The 20,562-nt window shown below is 40.3% G+C and overlaps 1 protein-coding gene across 1 annotated transcript in view; it reads right to left on the bottom strand.

Annotated features, from left to right (window-relative positions):
• Nucleotides 1-2,868: 2,868 nt before the first annotated feature.
• The window catches only part of pof1b (POF1B actin binding protein), a 34,254-nt gene continuing 16,560 nt past the window's right edge, over nt 2,869-20,562 (bottom strand). The window contains exons 3-13 of the mRNA XM_053478280.1: nt 19,104-19,312; nt 18,809-18,836; nt 18,558-18,638; nt 18,272-18,364; nt 16,402-16,515; nt 14,362-14,514; nt 12,483-12,596; nt 12,096-12,224; nt 10,699-10,775; nt 6,978-7,095; nt 2,869-5,048 (exon numbers count right to left, since the gene is read on the bottom strand). Coding sequence (XP_053334255.1) covers nt 5,034-5,048; nt 6,978-7,095; nt 10,699-10,775; nt 12,096-12,224; nt 12,483-12,596; nt 14,362-14,514; nt 16,402-16,515; nt 18,272-18,364; nt 18,558-18,638; nt 18,809-18,836; nt 19,104-19,312 — 1,131 coding nt within the window. The 3' untranslated portion in view covers nt 2,869-5,033. The remainder of the gene's footprint in view (nt 5,049-6,977; nt 7,096-10,698; nt 10,776-12,095; nt 12,225-12,482; nt 12,597-14,361; nt 14,515-16,401; nt 16,516-18,271; nt 18,365-18,557; nt 18,639-18,808; nt 18,837-19,103; nt 19,313-20,562) is intronic.

Here is a 20,562-nt window from a genome sequence, read left to right as displayed (position 1 = left end):
TAAGCTGCTCTGAACACGGTCGTCTGCCAAATGTGGTAAATGTAAATGTATCCACCGCATCCTCTCCCAATCTTTGCATTATATCTTTTTTAAAGTTTTTCTGTACATCAAACCCACTGACTTTAAATTGGTTTTTTAGAAATACAACCTACAAACCTGCAAACATATTTTAAGTGGAGAAAAGTCGAATTCTTTTAAACCATCAAATAAAAGAAGGTTTCATTCGTCCATCTCAGGTCAAGTTGGCGGTGGATATGGAGTCCATCCTGGGAACAGTGGCTGCAAAATCAGGAATACACACAGCACAACATGTACAATACACATCAAACACACACAGGGGCAGTTTAGAGTTGTCAAGCTACCTACTGCCTAGTGCCGTGAAAAAGTAAGTTACAGTAAAGTCTGTAAACACACATACAGACATTAATAAAGACAGTGCGGGCACACTGATGAAAGTTGTGTATATGGGTGTGTTTATTGGGGGGGGGGGTCATTATTATGAAATACAAGATTTACACAGGAGAGACAAACACACATACACAATACTGTCCACCCAGAGCATGACACAGAATAAAGCAAAAACCTGCAAAGATCCGACAAGAGATGAGGTCGAGAAAGAGAGAAGCTTTACGACTTCCTATGGAGGCCGTATATTCATGAGAAGTACTGTTAGACTCGAATGACAGAATGATAATGTGAGTGAGCGAATGAGGGAATGAGAGAGAAAGCGAGAGAGAGAGAGAGAAAGAGAGAGAGAGTGTCTGTAAACCCAATATCCTCTGTGGTCCCAGGGGCAGTGAGTGCATGGCCAGTGCAGGAAGAGAGAGGCTGCATTATCCACATCAAAGCCCCGAATTATCAGCCATAATCAATGCCTTCCCATTACTAAGCCTGCTCGCCTCTCAACTCTACTCATACACTCCTCTCCCACAGTATAGAGCACACACACACAGAGAGAGAGAGAGAGAGAGAGAGAGGGGAAAAGAGGAAGAGCGAGAGCTTGACTAAGCAAACTCAACCTCATCAGAAGAGGAGAGAAATGTAATGATGGGTGGAGCAGGATCGAGAGTTCAGGGTTTGGTGAATGAGCTTCTCGAACAGATGATAAGAACATTCCAGACCAGCTGAACATCTCGCCGTACTCCTGGTGCACTTACAATTATCCGTCTCATCGCAAATACAAGAACTTAATTGCTGCTAAACTGCTAAATTTTACATCGACAGTCATTTACAAAGGATTTACTTTGGATAAAGTCCACAAAAATGGGAGCCTGGCTGACATTCTGTGAATGAATCAAAATGGTGGCCACCCGTAAGTGCCCTTCCTGACTATAATGACCTCATTCATGCGGATAGCAAAAGCTTAAGGATAAAACAGGAGGAATTTGTCGCCCTCTGGTGAACAAGAAGCATAACACAGGATAGCACTAGGTGACATTGTAGGTTGGGCCGAAAAATTTGTTTAAAAAAAGGCCAGGGTAAAATGATGGGAAAAATATTCATCCTTCGTTCATCTTTAGTGCGTGCTGGGGGGTAAAACGAGAACTGGATGGGATGGATTTTCATACCTGGGCTAAGCAACACTATTTCTAAAGGCACATTTGAATAAATAATCAATTTATCCAGCTAGGAACCCCTGTAATTAAGCTAGGTGCCAATGGTGATTGTCTTTGTATTAATTCCCATTTAACCTCCAGTCAACATTCACACGTGCATTCACACACTACGCGCAATTTAGGAATGGCAATTAGCTTAAACTGCATGTCCTTGGACCGTGGGAGGAAACCAGAGTACCCAGAGGAAACCCACCAAGCACAGGGAGAACATGCAAACTCTAAAAAGACATCACAGTGAATGAAAAGATGCACACATTTACACATGCCCAACTACACTTTATTTTATGAACACAATAATAAAACTTAAACAATTTTACAAAAAGAAAAAAGCCACGTGTATTTGATACAAAGGAAGTTGAAGCATTAAAAAAGAGAAAAAATGCATTGTGAAAATGGCCTCATTGAAAATAAAAACTTGTGTGCTGCCCCCTGCTGGCCATTTTAATCCCATGTTACAGGTAGGCCTGAATTCTTCAAAGTACTGTATGTCCAGACCTAAAGGATAACCAACCACAGCTGTATAACACAGTTACAACATGATGGTGCATAAATTAATATAAAATGTATTAAAATGTAAAATAATAAATATAAGCAGACCTAAAATTGTATTTGCTACTTGTAATGTTAATACCATTTAATTAATTTGGATATAAAAAAAAAATAAAATTGCTAGATTTGACTACTGGAATAACTAACCCCGCCTCCAGGCTCTACCCAGCCCCGCCCCTTTACCCTAAAAGGCAAGGCACGTCACCTCTGACGACGTTTGGTCAAAGAAATTAAGTCTTATCTACCTTTTTATTATTGCTATTGCAGTTCACCTTGCACGCCGCAAGGGGGCAGTGTAAGAACCAGAATGAAACAAGATGATGACATTAAGAAGAAGATGGCTGAAATAAAACAGGCAAAGGAGCTTGAGTGACACTGTACCTAACTTAAAAACAGCAGATTTAAGTCTATTAACCCATGAGATCACATGTTTGTAATGAAATCATAACTTGTTAGATGTTTTACTTTGAACAGAACTTTCAAAAGCATCTTCACACCCCGCTGAGAGTAAACCTAAAGACGATGAAGATTTCTAACGTCCCTACATTTTGCATGATTCTCTTTAAGTGGCTGCTATTTAACTTGCACTACCTGTAGCTCTAGTGCGCTCCTACACACACACCGGCAAACTTCCTCAGGAACGCATGTTACACAGGGTGGGTGAAAAGTAACCAGGCATTAAAAATTAGTGATCCAGTCCAGATTCGTAGTACACATTTATTGAAACAAATTGTACATGTACTTTATTACAAAGCAAAATGAAAGCAAGTCTTTAAATTTCAAAGTGAATGGGCGGCCACTTCTTCTTGCATGGTTGAACGAGCCTGTTGTCATCAGCTTTACATGACGATTTCTTATTGTCTCCGGCCGTAGTGTTGGTTTCCTCCCTTCCACTGGACGCCACCACGTCGGCACAAGAACAATGGAATTCCACACTTCTTAGGGTGCTGCGATTGTAGCTCGTTCCTCAACTTCAAGCAGTCGGCCCTCTTTGTTTATGTTCCACGTGCTGGCTTCGCGGGCGATGCCTGTACCATCAACACGGGAATTCGAAATCTAACTTACTATCGTCTATTTAGAGACTGTTGTTGTGACTCCAGTGATACTCCAAGTTCTATAGCCATTAAATATTGCCTAGTTCATCTTTACCCACCCTGTCTATTTAAAAAAATTAAAAGCTGATCTTTTGAGATTTTTACACACAATCATTTCTACTCGGAAATAAATATCCAGACGGAAACGCCTTAAAGATGTAACAGATCAGAGTAGAGCAACCAGGACGGTTCAAGATCGATAGGAAGGCAATGGACAGGAGGTACAGTAACTCTAATAACCACTCACACTGAGCTGAAAACCATCTCAACTTATAGAACCATGTGAAGAACGGGCTCCAAGAGTACATCTTGTTTCACTCCCAGAGTAATTTCCTGTTCTTGTAGACTATGTGCATCACATTGTGTATTCTGACATGCCTTTCTGCTCACCATGTTTCTAAAGAGTGCTTATTTATGGTTAGTGTCAGATCAAACTGGCACTTCTCGTGTTATTTTATTTATCACACCATTCTACAATCATGGCAATCAAGCATCCCATCATGTTGACTCTTGAGGTTTACAGGGTACCAGAGCACAAGGCCACATCGGGTTCTGTTCCGGTCAGACGAAAACAAGAATCTGATACTGACCCTGTGCTCAGGGCAGGTTTAAATTCCTGCCAAAGTCCCAGAGATCCTCAATCAAAGAGTTTTTTTTTTTAGGTGAACATTAATGAAGTGCTCGACCTTCATGCATTGTGCTGCTGCTACACGATTGGCTGATTGGATACTGAAAAGCTGAAGGAGCTTGTTCCTAATAAAGTGCCCAGAAAGTGTATGTTAGTGTCTACAGTGTATGTACCATCCTGTGCAAAAGTCTTGAGCTCCCCAAAATTCCATCATATTCAATAAAATGATGTTGATTAAATGAAAGATATGTTTTACTGTGACAAGCTGCAAAGTGTCTAAAGATACTTGTAACCCAGAGTAAGGATCTAACCAAAGACGGAAACTTTTAACATCGACACGTTTAACATCAAACTACTTAAACGCTTGTCTTTATTTTATTAGACACGGCTACAGTATAGTCCCGGGTTTGGATGTTGATTGCATAATCAGTTAAACATGCATATTAGCTGCCACATTAGGTTTACTCTAAAAAAAAGAATAATAAGTAGGAGATGTTCGTGTTTAAAAACACAAAAAATGACAACCAAAAATCAACCATCTCATGCTTTAGTTACTGTTTAGTACACCAACAGCCTCCTTAACCCCAAATATTCTAGTCTCTTATTCCTAATACTTATTTAAAAATAGATTATTAATTCACTGCCACATGCAAGCAAAACAAAAAAAAAAAACACGTCTGCTGCTGTTACATAGCAAACGAATCCCATCACCGGTTTGCATTGACACGTATGTACACCGCACCCCGTTCTACAAAGTTCTCCATTACAGAAAATAAAACACAATACAGATACTGGTGGAAAAAAAAAGTTACGTCTTTACGTTATACATCTCCACTAGATGGCTACAGAAGCTGCAGAACAGAATGGTGGCTCAAAAAAAAAGCGTGAAGTGCCCAAGCTACGGGTTTGGATCTAAACGGATCGGACAGGCGTGTGAATCTGATGTCGTGTCTGGAGCCACGGACAAAACAAAGACTTTGACAGGGGTGATGGGGCGGGGTGTTAGGGAGGGAGGGAGAGAGAGAGAGAGAGAGAGAGAGAGAGAGAGAAAGGAAGGACGGAGGGAGGTGATCTAGCAGATACTGGTGCAAATTCAGGATCGCCCTCGTGATCGTTTCTCTTCCTGTGTCCCGTTCTGCTGTGTCTTTAGGTCGTATATCCCTAAAGAAAAAAAAAGAAAGACAAAAAACAAGAGATTACTATATGATGAGGACATTCCAAACCAGATGAAAATCTCATCATACTCCTAGTGCACTTATTATTATTATTATTATTATTATTATTATCCCTCCTATCTCAAATACAAAGTACTTAACTATTGCTAAGGGTTTAAATAAACTTTCACATATGATTCACTTCAGATAAACTTAAAGAAAATGGGAGCCTGACTGATATTCTGCCAAAGAATTAAAATGGTGGCCACCTGTAAGTGCCCTTCCTGACTATAATGACTTCATTCATGCAGATAATGCTCAAGGATAAAACAGAAGGAATTTGTCGCCCTCTGGTGGACAAGAAGCATAACACAGGACAGCATATTGTAGACGGGGCCAAAAATAAATAAAATTAATTAAATCAGGGTTATTGAAGAGGAAAAGTTTGTCTTTTATTTATCTTTAGTGTGTGTTTTGAGTTTGAGGTTGTTCATAAAAAGACAAAAAAGTGATTATTACCTCCTCATAGACATAAATCTAACAGAAATATAATTTTGATGCGCTGCATGAGTCCCAGGAATCTGCTTAAAAAGTTCTTTATGCTGGAATGCAATCTAAAGTGCTGTGAAAAAATATTTGCCCCCCTACTGTTTTTTTTTTGTTTGTTTGTTTAGTTTTTTTTCTGTCACACTTAAATGAACAAATGTTAATATTACACAAAGATAAACAGAGTAAATACAAATAGTAGTTTTTAAATGATTGTTTAATTTATTAAGGGTATAAAGCTGCCCAAACCTGCTTGAATCTATGTGAAGGCAATATATACAATGCTAAATAGAGTTATATGATAAATTTTTTTAACGCTTTTACCATACACACATTTATGTAATTTCTGTCAAATCATGGGATATAGTGACAGACGGTCCACTGACATACGATGTGGGTACGTCCTGATGTACACATCCCATGTTGAAAATACTGCAAGCTAAAAAGAGCGATTTACTTAACTTTACATTTTACTTTAATACTTTATTTCATTCATATGTCTTTTCTTAAAGTACTGATTTTTTTTTAATATACAGAAATATGACTATAGTGTTGGAAATTCATAATGCTGAGGTACCGCAGTAGTGCGTTGAATATCTCGTGTCATTTTATCTAATATATTGAATACTAGAATAAAAAAAAAAGGATCATCCTGGATTTGTAGGCTTCACTCTTTCAGGTTCATGTTAATTAACATATTTTTTATTGTGTGTCAAAAACGCAGCCAACACACTGTTGATTTTCTGCCAGTGGTTTGGCTGACTGGGAGCTGCTGCCACCTAGCATCAAGAGAGAGTATTGCACCGCATTTCACTAACCCAGGGAAAATTGTTTCTATGTAAAAAATGGTTTCTATGTTTCCACCTTTGCCATGCCATGAGGAAAAATCCTAAAGTTGACACCATCATACGTCTGGGACCGTCTGTACGTGTCCTTTATGTTTTTTATCCTTCCTTGTTCTCTGGGACCTGCTTTTGTTATGGAGGCATGGCATTACGTTTATATTTTTATTCCTGTGTAAACAGTAACGTGGGAATAAACTGCAGTCTAAATCTAAATCAACTGCTTGTCTATTCAGATGCGTGATGAAAACAGATCAGGCCATCTAACACGCATGCCGTATGCACATATGCGCACACACACACACACACAAACACACCCCGTTAAACTGAAAGATCAACATGGAAACATAAACATGAAACACGGCACAGATGTAAGGCGGATCGACACGCCTTGTTTACACTCAGCTTCACACTGGTGCTGTTAATAAGGGCTTCCGTAGACATTTAATCTAACCAGCTGGATCCTCTCATAATCTTCAGCATACTGACCGTGAAGGTGGTCTGAAGGTGTGAGGTGTAACTCTGATCTGCTCCCAAGCCTACAGTACCTTTTTGGTCGACTCCCCCGTTGTCTTGATGACGATGGTCTTGGACTCTTTGATAGGTGATGATGTGTACTGATAATCGTCACTTAGCAGGCCCAGGATCGGGTACTGGGTCTGGTACCTGCACCGGTGAAGAAAAGCACACAAATAAATAAATAGATAAATAAATAAATAAACAAATAAACAAATAGTTGCAAATAATTTTCAAGCAAATGTAATATATAGAAATAATTAAGTGCAATAATTTGGGTCAGCGACCCGCTTTTGTCCGAGTCTATTATCTTTCCTACAACAGTTTAATAAGTACATACCAAAGCTCAGATATTTTAATCATTTCTGCCTCATCGTATAAATCATCTAATGGGGAAGATAAATACTAACATGACAAATTTACAAGTCAAATTCAATTCTAAAAAGAATAGTTTGGCATGATTTTTATGCCTCGAAACCTTTGCATTTAGAAAATGTCCAAAACAATAATTAACAGTTTTAAAATTAGATGAAAGATAAAAATTTTATTAATCCCGGAGCAAATTTTTGTTCCAGAGACTTCAAGAGCATAAAAGAGAGTAAAAAAGAAGTAATAAATAAAGTAAAATAAAAAGACATAAAATAGAGAAAAGTGGAAACAACAACCAACGCATTAGAACGAAGCAACTGGGAGCAACAGAGTGGAGTAGAGCAGCTACTCTACTGATCTGACTCAACTCTTTTTTTTTTTACATGCTTTTAAGCTAAAAAACGAAAGGCCCAGGTGTTGCATCATAACTCAGACCTCAAGTGACTTTAATGATGCAACAAGCCGGACGCAGTAGGCCTTTCACAAAGACTGGAATAATTATCATTCCTGAGTTGTGGTTAGTCTGGATCAGGTCGAGTAATAACATGCTGAGAAAACCATTACAGAGGGTTATTACTCACAAGTAGGTCAAACACACTGATTTACACGGGTAGCAGACGCTAAAAGACGCAGACAGGCATCTTATTCATCTTAGTCAAACAGTGCAACTAAACAAACATGGATTTAAGCTAAAAGGATTTATAGGTGGTGGTAAGTCACACGGTGGCGTACTGGTTAAGACTCTCGCACAGGGTCATGGGTTCGATTCCTGCCTCGGGGTCTGCGTGCATAAAGTTTGCATGTTTTCCCCGTGCTTGGTGGGTTTCCTCCGGGAGCGCCGGTTTCCTCCCACAGTCCAAAGACATGCAGATTAGTCTAACTGGTGTTCCCAAATTGCCTGTAGTGTGTGAATGTTCGAATGTGTTCTAATGCCTTAAAACTCCAACAGCCCACAAAAGAGAAAAAAAAAATCATGATTTCCTTTAGGGGTGAGTGAGCACAAATAAAAAAAAGGATTCATTCCTTAAATACTGAACCGCCCACATCATTACCCGCGCAATTCATGGGGAGTTACGGACATTATGAACAGAATGTGAACAAAGACAATCAGCGGTTTAGGCATAGCAACAACAAGAGACGCGACTGACGATGTCTAATGTAAGAGTCGAGCGTTTTCTGTAGCAGTGAACAAACCTACAGTGTGACCAGCGTGATGCGTATGATTCTGACCTCCTTATTCGGACTATTTTAGTGATAGATTCTTTTATATAGAACAAATAATGACAGCATCAGTATGTTGCATTGTCAGAACCCTGGGAGTTATAGATCACGTGAGCCGGAGCAATCTACTGCTCAAACGTTCTCTCATTCACTTTCGTCCTGTGCGACTCCTTTAGAGTGCGTCAGATAGCTTGGTTCTTACTTCCTGTTTATGCTCACCACATGTTTTTCAAGTCAGACACTTGGTGTGTACATTTAAAACAGAAAGGAAAGAAAGTGATTTCCTTTCTTTTTTTTTTTAGATTTTTCCCAGTTTTCTCCCTAATTTAGTCGTGTCCGATTCCTCCTCGCCACTAGGGGGCTCCCCACATTAAGGCTACTACTACCACTCAGTCAGGAGGGCTGAAGACCATCACGTGTTTCCTCCGAACTACGTGACTCCAGCCGACAGCATCTTTTTGAACTGCTCGCTCACGCACCGCTGGTGGCGGAGTAACACACTCGGAGGAAAGCGCTATCCGCCCCTTTCCGCTTGCGCGAGCTTACAGACGCTTCACTAGGTACCTCCCATCCCTCCCCTCTGAGAGAGCTCAGCCAATTAGCTCTCTCTAGACCTCCGGTTGCGAGAGGTTACAGCGTCACCAGGGAATCCTTCAGTGATACGGAACAGACGGACCCGCATGGAGGAACTTCCTAGCTCCTCGCGGTTGTTGTGTTTATTCGCGCCAGGTCTCCACCCGTGTCTTGTCAGTAGTTTATCTTGCTACTGAGTCAGGATCGTTCTTATCTGCTTTCGGGTTTGTTGATCACTTTCGATTATTAAGGCGTGACGTTTAATTGTTTTGACGAGAACTCTCTCCACGCCGCGTTTCCCAGATCTGTCTTTTGATGTACGCTTCTGTTTTCTTTCCTTTTTTTGTTTGTTTTCTTTTATCAGCACGTTTTGTGTCGCCGCCCTGTGACGCATCGGGATCGCTATAAACAGTTCACTGGAATTTGACCCGACTTGCACAGCACCTTTTTCACAGCGCATTGATGTGCACTAGATGTTTAACTTTCTCATGGATTTTATTTTTGCACTACCGTAACTAATCAAAAGTTTATTAATGCGGCTACATGGTAATACCAAACAACGCCACAAGGTGGCACTTCCTTTTTTTTTTTATTGTCATAGACTACAGATGAATGTGTGTTCAGGAGACCTTGTTCTGCTTTGATGTCGCTTTGATTAGTATCGCTGGGAATCACCAGAAATCATCAGATATGATATTATAACGACATCTAGGTGTTGATACGATTTGTATTGCAATTTTTTTGTATTGCATATTGCAATGTATAAATACACTGAATTCATGAATTAATTCTAAACAAACTTTTTTTTTGTCTTTCTTTCAACATTGGCTTTCTTCTCGTCACTCTCGCATAAAGGTCAGATTTGTGGAGCGCACGACTAATAGTGGGACAAGTTCTCCCACCTGAGCTGTGGATCTCTGCAGCTCCTCCATGAGCCTCTTGGCTGCTTCTCTGATTAATGCTCTCCTCTCCGTTTAGGTGGACGCTCATGTCTTGGTACAGCAGGTTTACAGTCGCGCCCTACTCTGTCCATTTTCAGATGATGGATTGAACATTGCTCTGTGAGATGATTAAAGCTCGGGATGTATATATATATTTTTTTTTTTTATAACCAAACGCTGCTTTAAACTTCTCCACAACTTTATCCCTGACCTGTCTGGTTGGTGTTCCTCAGGTTCACTCATGTTCTCTAACAAACCTCTGAGGGCTTCACAAAACAGCTGTATTTATACTGAGATTAAAACACACACAGCTGGACTCTATTAACTAATTAGGTGACTTCTGAAGGCGATTGGTTCCACTGGATTTCAGTTAGAGGTGTCAGAGTAAAGGGGGGTGAATACAGACACGCGCCAGAGATTTTATTTGTTAAAAAAAAAGTTATCAACAATGATTTTAAACCCTTTGTGTGTAACTCTGCTGCATGTTCTCTCACACGCTGCTACAGATCAGATTAACTAAAATATAACACACACTGAGTTTACACACACTGCAGGCAGAGAGGTACAGTAGTTCACTTTCACCAAAAACCTGAACGTATAAAAAAAAAATAAATAAACAATAATAATGTAAGTCTACCCAAACCCTCACTTTTTAGTAACGATGGTCTGACTGACGCTGCCGGAGCTGCTGCTGCTCTTCTGCTGCTGCTGCAGCCGTCTGATGTCCTGAAACAAACAGAACAGGTCAAAGGTCAACAGGGTTAAAAAGAGGAGAAGAGGCTCGGAGAGGTTAAGAGCGGTCAATCAAACCCTGATACGACTACAGGACAGTATTACGTATCCTCCAGGACGCAAACTAATTATGCTAGTCGGCCCAAACATGGTATTGGTGCTAGGACGTGTCTCACCCAGGTGAAAAGTGAATCTTCAGACAGGATCATATAACCCTATTTTTCATCATATTTAATGCGTCTTATCTCCCGATACATGCTTCGTGTTTTGTCCGTAGTGTCTGTAACTTTTTTCAATTCAAATCTTTCAATTGTCATTCAGATGAAACTTGGCCAGTTTAGATTTCACATTAAAAGACATCAGCCTGAAAAGGTGTATTATTTTTTACTACAGAGTAAAATTGTTAAGATATTGCAACATAAATTTGTAACCTGGTTACGGACACTACAGACTTTTTTTTGCTTTAAAAATCCTTACCTTTTTACGGAATGCTTTATTTAAGCAGCAATTGTTACAGGTCATGTTTCGGTATCGATATTCAATCGATATTCAAGAAATATATATCATTTGCATTTGAAATGATTATTGTTTGAAACGAGTTAGCAAGCTGAAATGTTGCATGAACTTCAGAAGTAGCTTCTTTGGCCACACATTTTCTATATTATATGTATAACTTAATAAAAAAAATAATAAATCAGCAGCGATACTGTGTTTTGGCCGTAATGGAAAATAAATTTCCTTTTTGCCTTATTTATCTATTTATTTATTTATTTATTCGCTTATAAACACAACAGTGTAAATCCTCCATCAACAGAAAAAACACTGGGACGCTGGGTTTTGTTGACACACACACACACACACACACACAGCTCCTTAAAATAAATGACAAAATGTTTAAACCCAAGAAAGAAAAAAAGGTCCTGGATCGGGTACTCAGGGTCGGATATCAGAGGAGAAAGATAAAAAGCATGTGATCTGATAACAACCCGAAATGTCTATGTGAAGCACAAGGAGGTTTGATTATATAGTTTTATTGGGATGGACTGATTTCTGTGTGAAAGCTGCAGGTTTGTGTAAGGCCTAATATAAAGCATGTTTTTTTTTTTTTTGCTTTTAAAATCCTAATAGTTAAAAAGTCTATAAAGATAAGAAAATAAAAAAATATCTCAGACGCAAATTTTACTAGAATAAAGAGAAGCTTTCTCATTTTAATGAATGCTATAGAAGTTAACTATTGCAACAGCTTTGCTAACGTGTGTCCATTGTGTATGTGTGTGTGTGTGTGTGTGTGTGTGTGTGTGTGAGAGCTCGGACCTCCTCCAGGCGTCTGATGGTGGTGTCGCGCTCATCCACTTTAGACATCAGCTCTGTGATCTTCAGCTGTAGGCTCTTATCACTGGAGCGATCTGTATGGTACTCTGTCTGGATCTTCGTCAGCTGAGTCTGTCTCACACACACACACACACACACACACACACACATTAGAGGAAACACTGTGTTAACAAACAAGTTCACTCAACCTTCTGGAAAATGTCAGATCCAGGTTACACTTTGTACTAAAGGTACGAAAGAGACTGCAGTCAAGGCGGAGGACGGAGAGAATGTCTTTAGAACTTTTAAAAAACAGATTCAGATTTTGGTTTCCTGGTTAAATCTGTGCTATGGGACACGAGACACAGTCTCTCTGCCTCTCTGTCTCACCCGCATGGTCGATAACTCCTTTTCCTTCTGCTCTCGCAGGTCTTTCAGCATCTGCTCATATTGTCTAGTCTGATCCTCGGACTGCAGGTTGGAGCTGCTGCTCTGGCTTACAAGCTGAAACACACACACACACACAGACACACACACACAGACATTTTGTACACCGGTGTTGTAGCTATGAAGCTGTGAGACTCCAGTGTGACTGTGACTCCTACACCAGACCATATGATTTAGAATTAAGTACAAACCCGAGACCAAAAAGGTTGGGACACGGTACAAATAGTGAATAAAAACAGAATGTAATGATGTGGAAGTTTCAAATTTCAATATTTTATTCAGAATACAACATAGATGACATATCAAAAGTATGGTTTTAAGGGAAAAATAAGTTGATTTAAAATTTCATGGCATCAACACATCTTAAAAAAGTTGGGACAAGGCCATGTGTACCCCTGTGTGGAATCCTCTCTTCTTTTTATAACCGTCTGCAAACGTCTGGGGACTGAGGGGACAAGTCGCTCAAGTTTAGGAATAGGAATGTTGTCCCATTCTTGTCTAATACATTACATTACATAAATTGTCTTTGGTCTTCTTTGTCGCATCTTCCTCTTTATGATGCGCCAAATGTTTCCTGTGGGTGAAAGGTCTGGACTGCAGGCGGGCCATTTCAGTACCCGGATCCTTCTCCTACGCAGCCATGATTACATACTGTATTTGATGCAGTTTGTGGTCTGGCGATGTCATGTTGGAGAATGCAAGGTCTTCCCTGAGAGAGACGACGTCTGGATGGGAGCATGTGATGTTCTAGAACTTGGATATACCTTTCAGCATTGATGGTGCCTTTCCAGATGTGTAAGCTGCCCATGCCACACGCACTCATGTAACCCCGTACCATCAGAGATGCAGGCTTCTGAACTGAGCGCTGATAACAACTTGGGTTGTCCTTGTCCTCTTTAGTCCGGATTAATATTTGATTAATTTTTACCTATAGCGTTTTAGCCGGTGACGGCGAATGGCACGGTGGATGGTGTTCACCAACAATGTTTTTTTGGAAGAATTCCTGAACCCATGTTGTGATTTCCATTACAGTAGCATTCCTGTGATGCAGTGCCGTCTAAGGGCCCGAAGATCACGGGCATCCAGTATGAGTCTTGCGTCCTCTTATTGCTTCCTGTCCCAAGTCTTTTGGAACGTGTAGCTCTCATGAAATGCAAAATGAGCCTATATTTGGCATGACATTTCAAAATGTCTCACTTTCAACATTTGATATGTTATCCATATTCTATTCTAAATAAAATACTGAAATTTAAAACTTCCACTTCATTGCGTTCTGTTTTTATTCACAATATTGAAATAAAAAAATCTTGATATTAAGAGTTTGGGCAAAAAAACTATTATTTTAACTATTATAGTTTAATATTTCATGGTTTCAAATATAAACAGGAACTCAAAAGAACCTCAAATCAAGTCGCAGAGTTGACTCGAACGCTACTACTAATTTTAACGTACATAAGACGCGATTAGGTTTAAACAGGTGTTAAACCTACAGTAGTTAAAATAAAAGCTATGTTTAAATCCATTTTGCCTGGACATAAGCAGAAGAGACGCATCTGTCTGTGGGAACTATACACACACAATCATTCACCAGCACCACCACCACCTACACATATAGTCCCGACCTCGCTCCAAGGCATTTCCACATGTTTGGGCAAACATTAAAGGAGTTCCTGGGAGGCCGGCATTTCCAATCATGACTGTGGGGTACTGAGAAAACTCTCTACGCTGATGTTATCCAACGCTGGAATAAGTGCATTAGTGTACTCTTATAACTGTGTTCTGTTATTCAGTACAATCAGGGTGAAGCAGAAGCTCGTCCCACCTTCTTGCGCAGCAGCTCGTTCTCCTGCTCCAGCGACCGCTTGCTGCTTTCCAGATCTTTGATGCGGAAATCCTTACTGGAGTCGGTGCTGCGGCTGCTCATCATCTGGGTCTCCAGGTTGCGCTGGGTGGAGACGCTCTCTTTCAGAGACATCTGCGTACAGCATGCAAACAACTCGAGTTAATGTTCATGATCATAAGAGAGCAGCTCGAAGTGAAACATTCTCCTGTAATGAATAATGAGTGTGAAAGAAAACACAGCAGATAATTAGTGACTGTGGTGTTCGGTTTTGTGCATTATTTTTATTAAACGTCACACCGGGTGCTTGCTATCAATGCTCGTACAGAAACACCTCGAGCCTTTTTAACTCTGGTTAAGTTCACTGCTACTACGGGTTGCTGAGTTTTCTGTTGCAGATGTTCTGCTGTTTTAAAAAGATCTTTAACGGAGCATGAGAACAGCCAAAATGAGCGTGCTGAGGAGTAACAGTGAGCGTTAATCAAAATCCCCATCACACAGAGTTCGCTCGGAAATACCTTTATGTGTACAGAAGTCACAAGACATTCTTAGTCGTCCTATTAGTTATAATTTACCAAATTTTATTGTAAACCGTGTATGACAATAAAGGGAATCTACTTATCCAGCTTACCTAACAAACTTACCATCCAACCTACCCGCCATACCAACGTACCCGCCTTATTCAGCTCCCTACAGTACCAACCTCTCTACCTTACCAGCATACAGTACATACCTTATCAACCTCCCTACCTTAGAAACATACCCACCTTAGAAACCTACCCACCTTACCAACATTACCAATCTAACCACCGACATATCCTAATAAAATACCCATCTCTCCAATCCACCTCACCAATCTACCAAACTTACCAACTCCCCTGACCAATCTATCTACATTAACAACCAAAAAGTTATACGATCTTCCAACCGTACCAACCTACCTTACCAACATTACCAATCTACCCACCTACACTACCGTTCAAAAGTCTGGGGTCACTTTCTAACTCCATAATTCCTGATTTTTATTTCTTTCTACATTGTAAAGGAATGCTGAAGGCGTCCAAAAACTGCATTAATCTCCTTGAACAGTTAATGGTGAGATGTTTCTGCTACTTCTGCTCCGTTAAGACTTCATAACGCCTCTAATCTGAGGTGCTGTTAATTGGTCATTTTTCAGGCTGATAACTTTAAATGAACTTTAGAGGTAGGTTTTGGTCTCGTCCTCCTGGGACGGCCTTCATGAGAGCTAGTTTCATTATGGTGCTTGACGGATTTTGCAAATGCACTTGACAATACTGTTCTTGCAAGAACTATTACAGAAAGGCTGACCTCTGTGTCTTGAAATAACAACTAATTGTTGTTTTTCTTGTTTTCTTGTTACGTAATTACCTAATCCCATATGTGTTATTTTATAGGTTTGAAGTCTCCGGTATTGTTGTAGAATGGAGAAAATAAATCACTAAACAAAAACAAAGAAATTTGCAAGTGACCCCAAACTTTAGAACGATAGTGTATATATCTTAATATAATAATTTACCCACCTCTAGCATCATATGGTATCAGATGCTGGAACTGCATTTAAAGAATGTGCTGAACAGATAGTGTATGAGGGCAGAACACGTGTCCTGACAACCGACACAATGAGATCAACACTTTATATATAACACTTTATTTATAGTAACATTTAATATGATTTCAATATGATGATATTGATCGCTGTTTTATCTCTCAAAACTAATAAGATTTGAACATTTTGTTACAGAAAAAAACCTCTAAATAAATGTTTTCTCGCAGAAACCATTGCAATATCATTGATTTAAACATTTTTCTTTTTTAATCCATTTCCGCTTCTGACAAACACGTCACTGTAGAGATTATAGTGTTTCAGGAAGCACTGTTATAAAGAAAAATGCTTTCAGCTGATACATGAGAATGATGATAACGCGCTTGAACTTTATAACTTCACGTTGTGTGTGTGTGTGTGTGTGTGTGCTCTCCGTCTGTACTGCTGAAGGTTCGTACCTGCAGCTGTCGGTTGTTCTCACGTACGCTTTCCATCAGGCGGTCGTACTGCTGCGCCTGATCCGCCTTAAAGCTCAAGTCTCTCTCCAGCTGCTCTTTCTCACCCTCCAGGCGCTGCACACACACACACACACACACGATTAATAATACAATCACGCTATTTCATCACTCGCTAGCCGCGCCTTTACACCGGCTCATTCATGCAGTCGCATCCTGTGTGGTGATCACGTGCTGTGAAATCATACAAATACAGGAAACGCCTTGTTGTTTTATACAGTACGTGCTAGAGGTCAGAACCAGAGCCGACTGGAGGCCTGCGTTACCTTAATTACAGTAGACACTCTTTACAAGCGTGATGAGCAGAAAAGCATGACACACGGATGGAGTTTGAGGCAGATGTGCAGGTGGCACTCGCTCATGGTGTGGGTTAGACACGCTGGGATGCTTTCGCAAAGTCACATGGATCACATTTCACCTCCATTCTGGTGTTAAAACAAGTCCTAGACCGTATTAGCTTCCGCTGCCGTGTGCGTGTGTGGTGCAGTAAACGTGTGTGTATATAAACACACACACACACACACAACATTGCACAATGTATTGGAACATACTCTAAATGATTTTCAGTTAATCCTAGCTGTGCGTCCAATTATTGTGCAACACAACAACAACAATAACAGTAACTAGGTGTTTCCTAAGAACTGAATGCCAGGTTCATCTCAAGCTCACACCCATATTTATTATCTGTAACTGCCTGGTTCTCCTTAAATGGTTCATCTATGACTGTAGTCACCAACTTCAGCGCCTAGCGCGGCACATTTGAACGACACGCTGACGATTCTCGGACTTACTGTAATATTTTGAATGCATTTCCCCGACACACACACACACACATATATATATATATAGGCAGCTTCTAGGACATCTTTGATTTTTAGGGAACGAAATCTGACATCAATCACTCTGGTGTTTTCACGGTGAAGAGAAGATTGCACTTGGACTGATGCGGCGGTTAAACCGGTCATGTCTGAATATCGAACCCAAAAAAATAAAAAATAAACCTTGGCGTGCGAACGTTCTGCTCACCTGCCAAATCTGACGCTGTTGCATTCCGATATTTATGAAACGAACAGAAGTAAGACCAGGTCGACCCTATCTCTATATAACTCTACGCTACACCTGTGATGAGCTTAACAGGAACGAAAATAGTCCTCAAATCTCAGTTATAACGGATGTCACAAGTGCGTGAGTCGACAAATATTCATGTGATTAGATCAGGGTGGCCAAACCTGGCCCTGGAGGTGTGTTCAGTCAATCAGGAGCTGGGCGATACCATCCTACATGAGGGTGAAGTAGAGGAGGACTGATGGATTGGTATCTTCCAGCTTCTCCAGGGATAATTAGAGATGGTGTGTGTGTGTGTGTGTGTGTATAGACTGGAGAGCCTGGGCGCCGATATAGAGGCAGCTTCCTGTTTGGACCTGACGTACTGATCATGTTGAGATGCTCACCACATTTGGAAAAAGAGTAGCTCAAGTCTATCTGCTCTAAACAAGTCTCTCGACGTTCCTCTTGACACAGAACTGAGACATTCTCGCCCCGACAGCCTCGTTTAAGATTAGGATTAGGATTCAAGTATTTGTCACATGTCCATCCGGGCAGGGTGGAATGATTTTTTTCGCATATCCCAGTTAGGGTCATACAGCGCCCCCTGGAGCAGACAGGGTTAAGGGCCATGTTTAAGGGCTCAACAGAAGCAACTCAGCCGCGCCGGAGTTTGATCAGTAACCCGTCTTATCTGCTTGTTAAAAGCGCTACACAAACGAATTTGAATCGAAAATGTCCATGACTGTGCACTAAACCGTGGTCTCACCCTCAGATCGTCCTGCAGGTGCACCAGGTCCTCTCTCAGGCTGCTGAAGGTGCTCAGAAGCATGCGCAAGGTCTTTTCGGCCGTCAAACGCGTCTAAAGGAGAAAAACAAGCACCTTGTGTTACCATAATTTCTTTTTTTTTTTTTTTAACATGCTGGAATTGTTATTAGACAGGAATGTATTAAAAAAAAAAAAAAAGAAAAAAAAAAGGTGGGGCTGGTGGGAAAAAGGTGTGGCTGGAATGGTGCACTGATTATTTCAAACATGCACACACACACACACACACCTGTAGGAGGTAGCGGATCTGCTGCTTCGTCAGTTCAGACCCTCCCTTAGGAATGAGGTGTTCGATGTCTTCTTTGTCCGCCTACCGAGAGAGTGATGGGTGACGCGTTCGCGCCAAATGTTTATTTCACAACATCACAATTCGCGGGAAATGTTTATTCCTACTGGGTAAATACATTGCATGGTGGTATAAAGATTAACTTTACAACTCTGTGTGTGTGTAAGCGCTCCCGAGGTGGTGCCACGCCCTACCTTATAATCGAGGTCCAGTAAGTGTTTTCTGCAGGAAAGAAAGAACAAGACAGGACATGAGCAGCTGCTTCATAAGCAGCATTAAACACAGACTCCGTGAAGCAGACGGGTATAATATATAACCAGCATGATGTTTAGTCTACGGCTTAATCATCGTCTCGTTACTCAGAGCGCGGAGCTGCACTACAGATTAACCCAGGACCATTTCCTGTTTTTCCTTCTCATGTAGAGAGCATAGATAGATGATGCATTATTATATATTAAAGAATTTGTATTAAATTTGTATGGCTCGCACCTCCCACGCATCTTGGCCACGTGCTCGGAGATGCAGCTGTAGATGTCGGTGTTTTTCCGGTAGACCTCAGCGAGGAGCTCGCCGAAGAAACGCGTGTCGAGCTTGGCCACCGGTTCGATTTCGAAATCCAGGTTAGTCTTTACGATGGAGACATCGTTAATCTTTGTGATGGAGACCTCGTTCACGCTGCTGCTGCTGCTCTCCGGCACCTTCGTTTAGAAAGACAGAACAACAAACAGGGCGAGATAGATGAGACCATGGACGCTGCAGGTTACTGTGTAGATGCAGATGTGGACTTTCATTACGGAAACTTTCTACAGCGTATTATACACCCGTTTTTATCCACGCCATCTGGGTCCACGTCCCCCTCCAGGTTTCCTTCTCATGTTAAAGCTGCAAATGTATATATTTTATGTGTATATTTTTATTTCTGTAAAAACGATGTCCACTATTAATTAAACTTCATAAATAAAAACAGTGAAACTTTATACAACGATTGTGCTGAATTGCTCCTGCTTGAAATTTTCCAATTGATTAACTTATAATAAATAATGTAATTGTCCAGAAAAAAAACTAATCATCAATAACATTATTTGTTTTTTGTTGTTTTTTTATCTAAAAATTGTCAGAAGCATGACTAACGAACGTTACTTGTTGGTAAACAATGTTTAAAATATACAAGAGTTAATAATTATAATAATAATAATAATAATAATAATAATAAATGTTAGTGAAGTCGTTTTTAAGTAACTCTGACTAACAGATTTTATTCCCCAGTAATAATTGATGAAATGTTCCCTATTTAGCGAGAGCATATATGATGGACAGAAGGGGGCGGGGCTCCCAGACAGGGTTGGTTAATTTATACACATATGCAAATTAGATTCCGCTTCCAGATTCCTACGTCACTCGGCTCAATGATGTCTACGCAATATCAAACAAGCCAGTTCCCAGGAGATGTGATTTTATCACCACCTCAGTCAGGTTGAACACCTGAGTAAATAAAACTCGGGTTTAAAGCGCAGCAGTGACGGTCACGACGTCATGGTGCAGAATCTCCCGATTGACCTGCACAGCTTATCAATCCCAGGATTATTTTTAATCAGGAATATTTACAAAGAAAAAATATATCATGTCATGATATCATCCATAATTCAAAATAATCCTGCATGTCGTGTACGGGACTGAGGAGTCCTTAACCGGCCTTAATCAATATTTTAATGTTTAATAATCAATACGATCATTTATGTGAGATAAATTAATGAATAACTTTTTTTTTTGTTTTGTTGGTGTACAAGGTTATGACCATGTGATCTACACAAAAATATTACACAAAATAAACATTCTGTAAATGTCAATCGCTTTTTTACGTCTTCACTTACCAAAGATTTTATCATTTCAAGTCTTGGTTTGATTTGAACACCATCTTATGTCTATATAAAAAATTAGGCAAATATAT

The sequence above is a fragment of the Clarias gariepinus genome, chromosome 19 (assembly GCF_024256425.1).
Source record: "Clarias gariepinus isolate MV-2021 ecotype Netherlands chromosome 19, CGAR_prim_01v2, whole genome shotgun sequence".
In the NCBI taxonomy this organism is placed as follows: domain Eukaryota; kingdom Metazoa; phylum Chordata; class Actinopteri; order Siluriformes; family Clariidae; genus Clarias; species Clarias gariepinus.
Note: the sequence above shows the minus strand (reverse complement) of the source record. Positions and strands in the feature narration are given on the sequence as shown.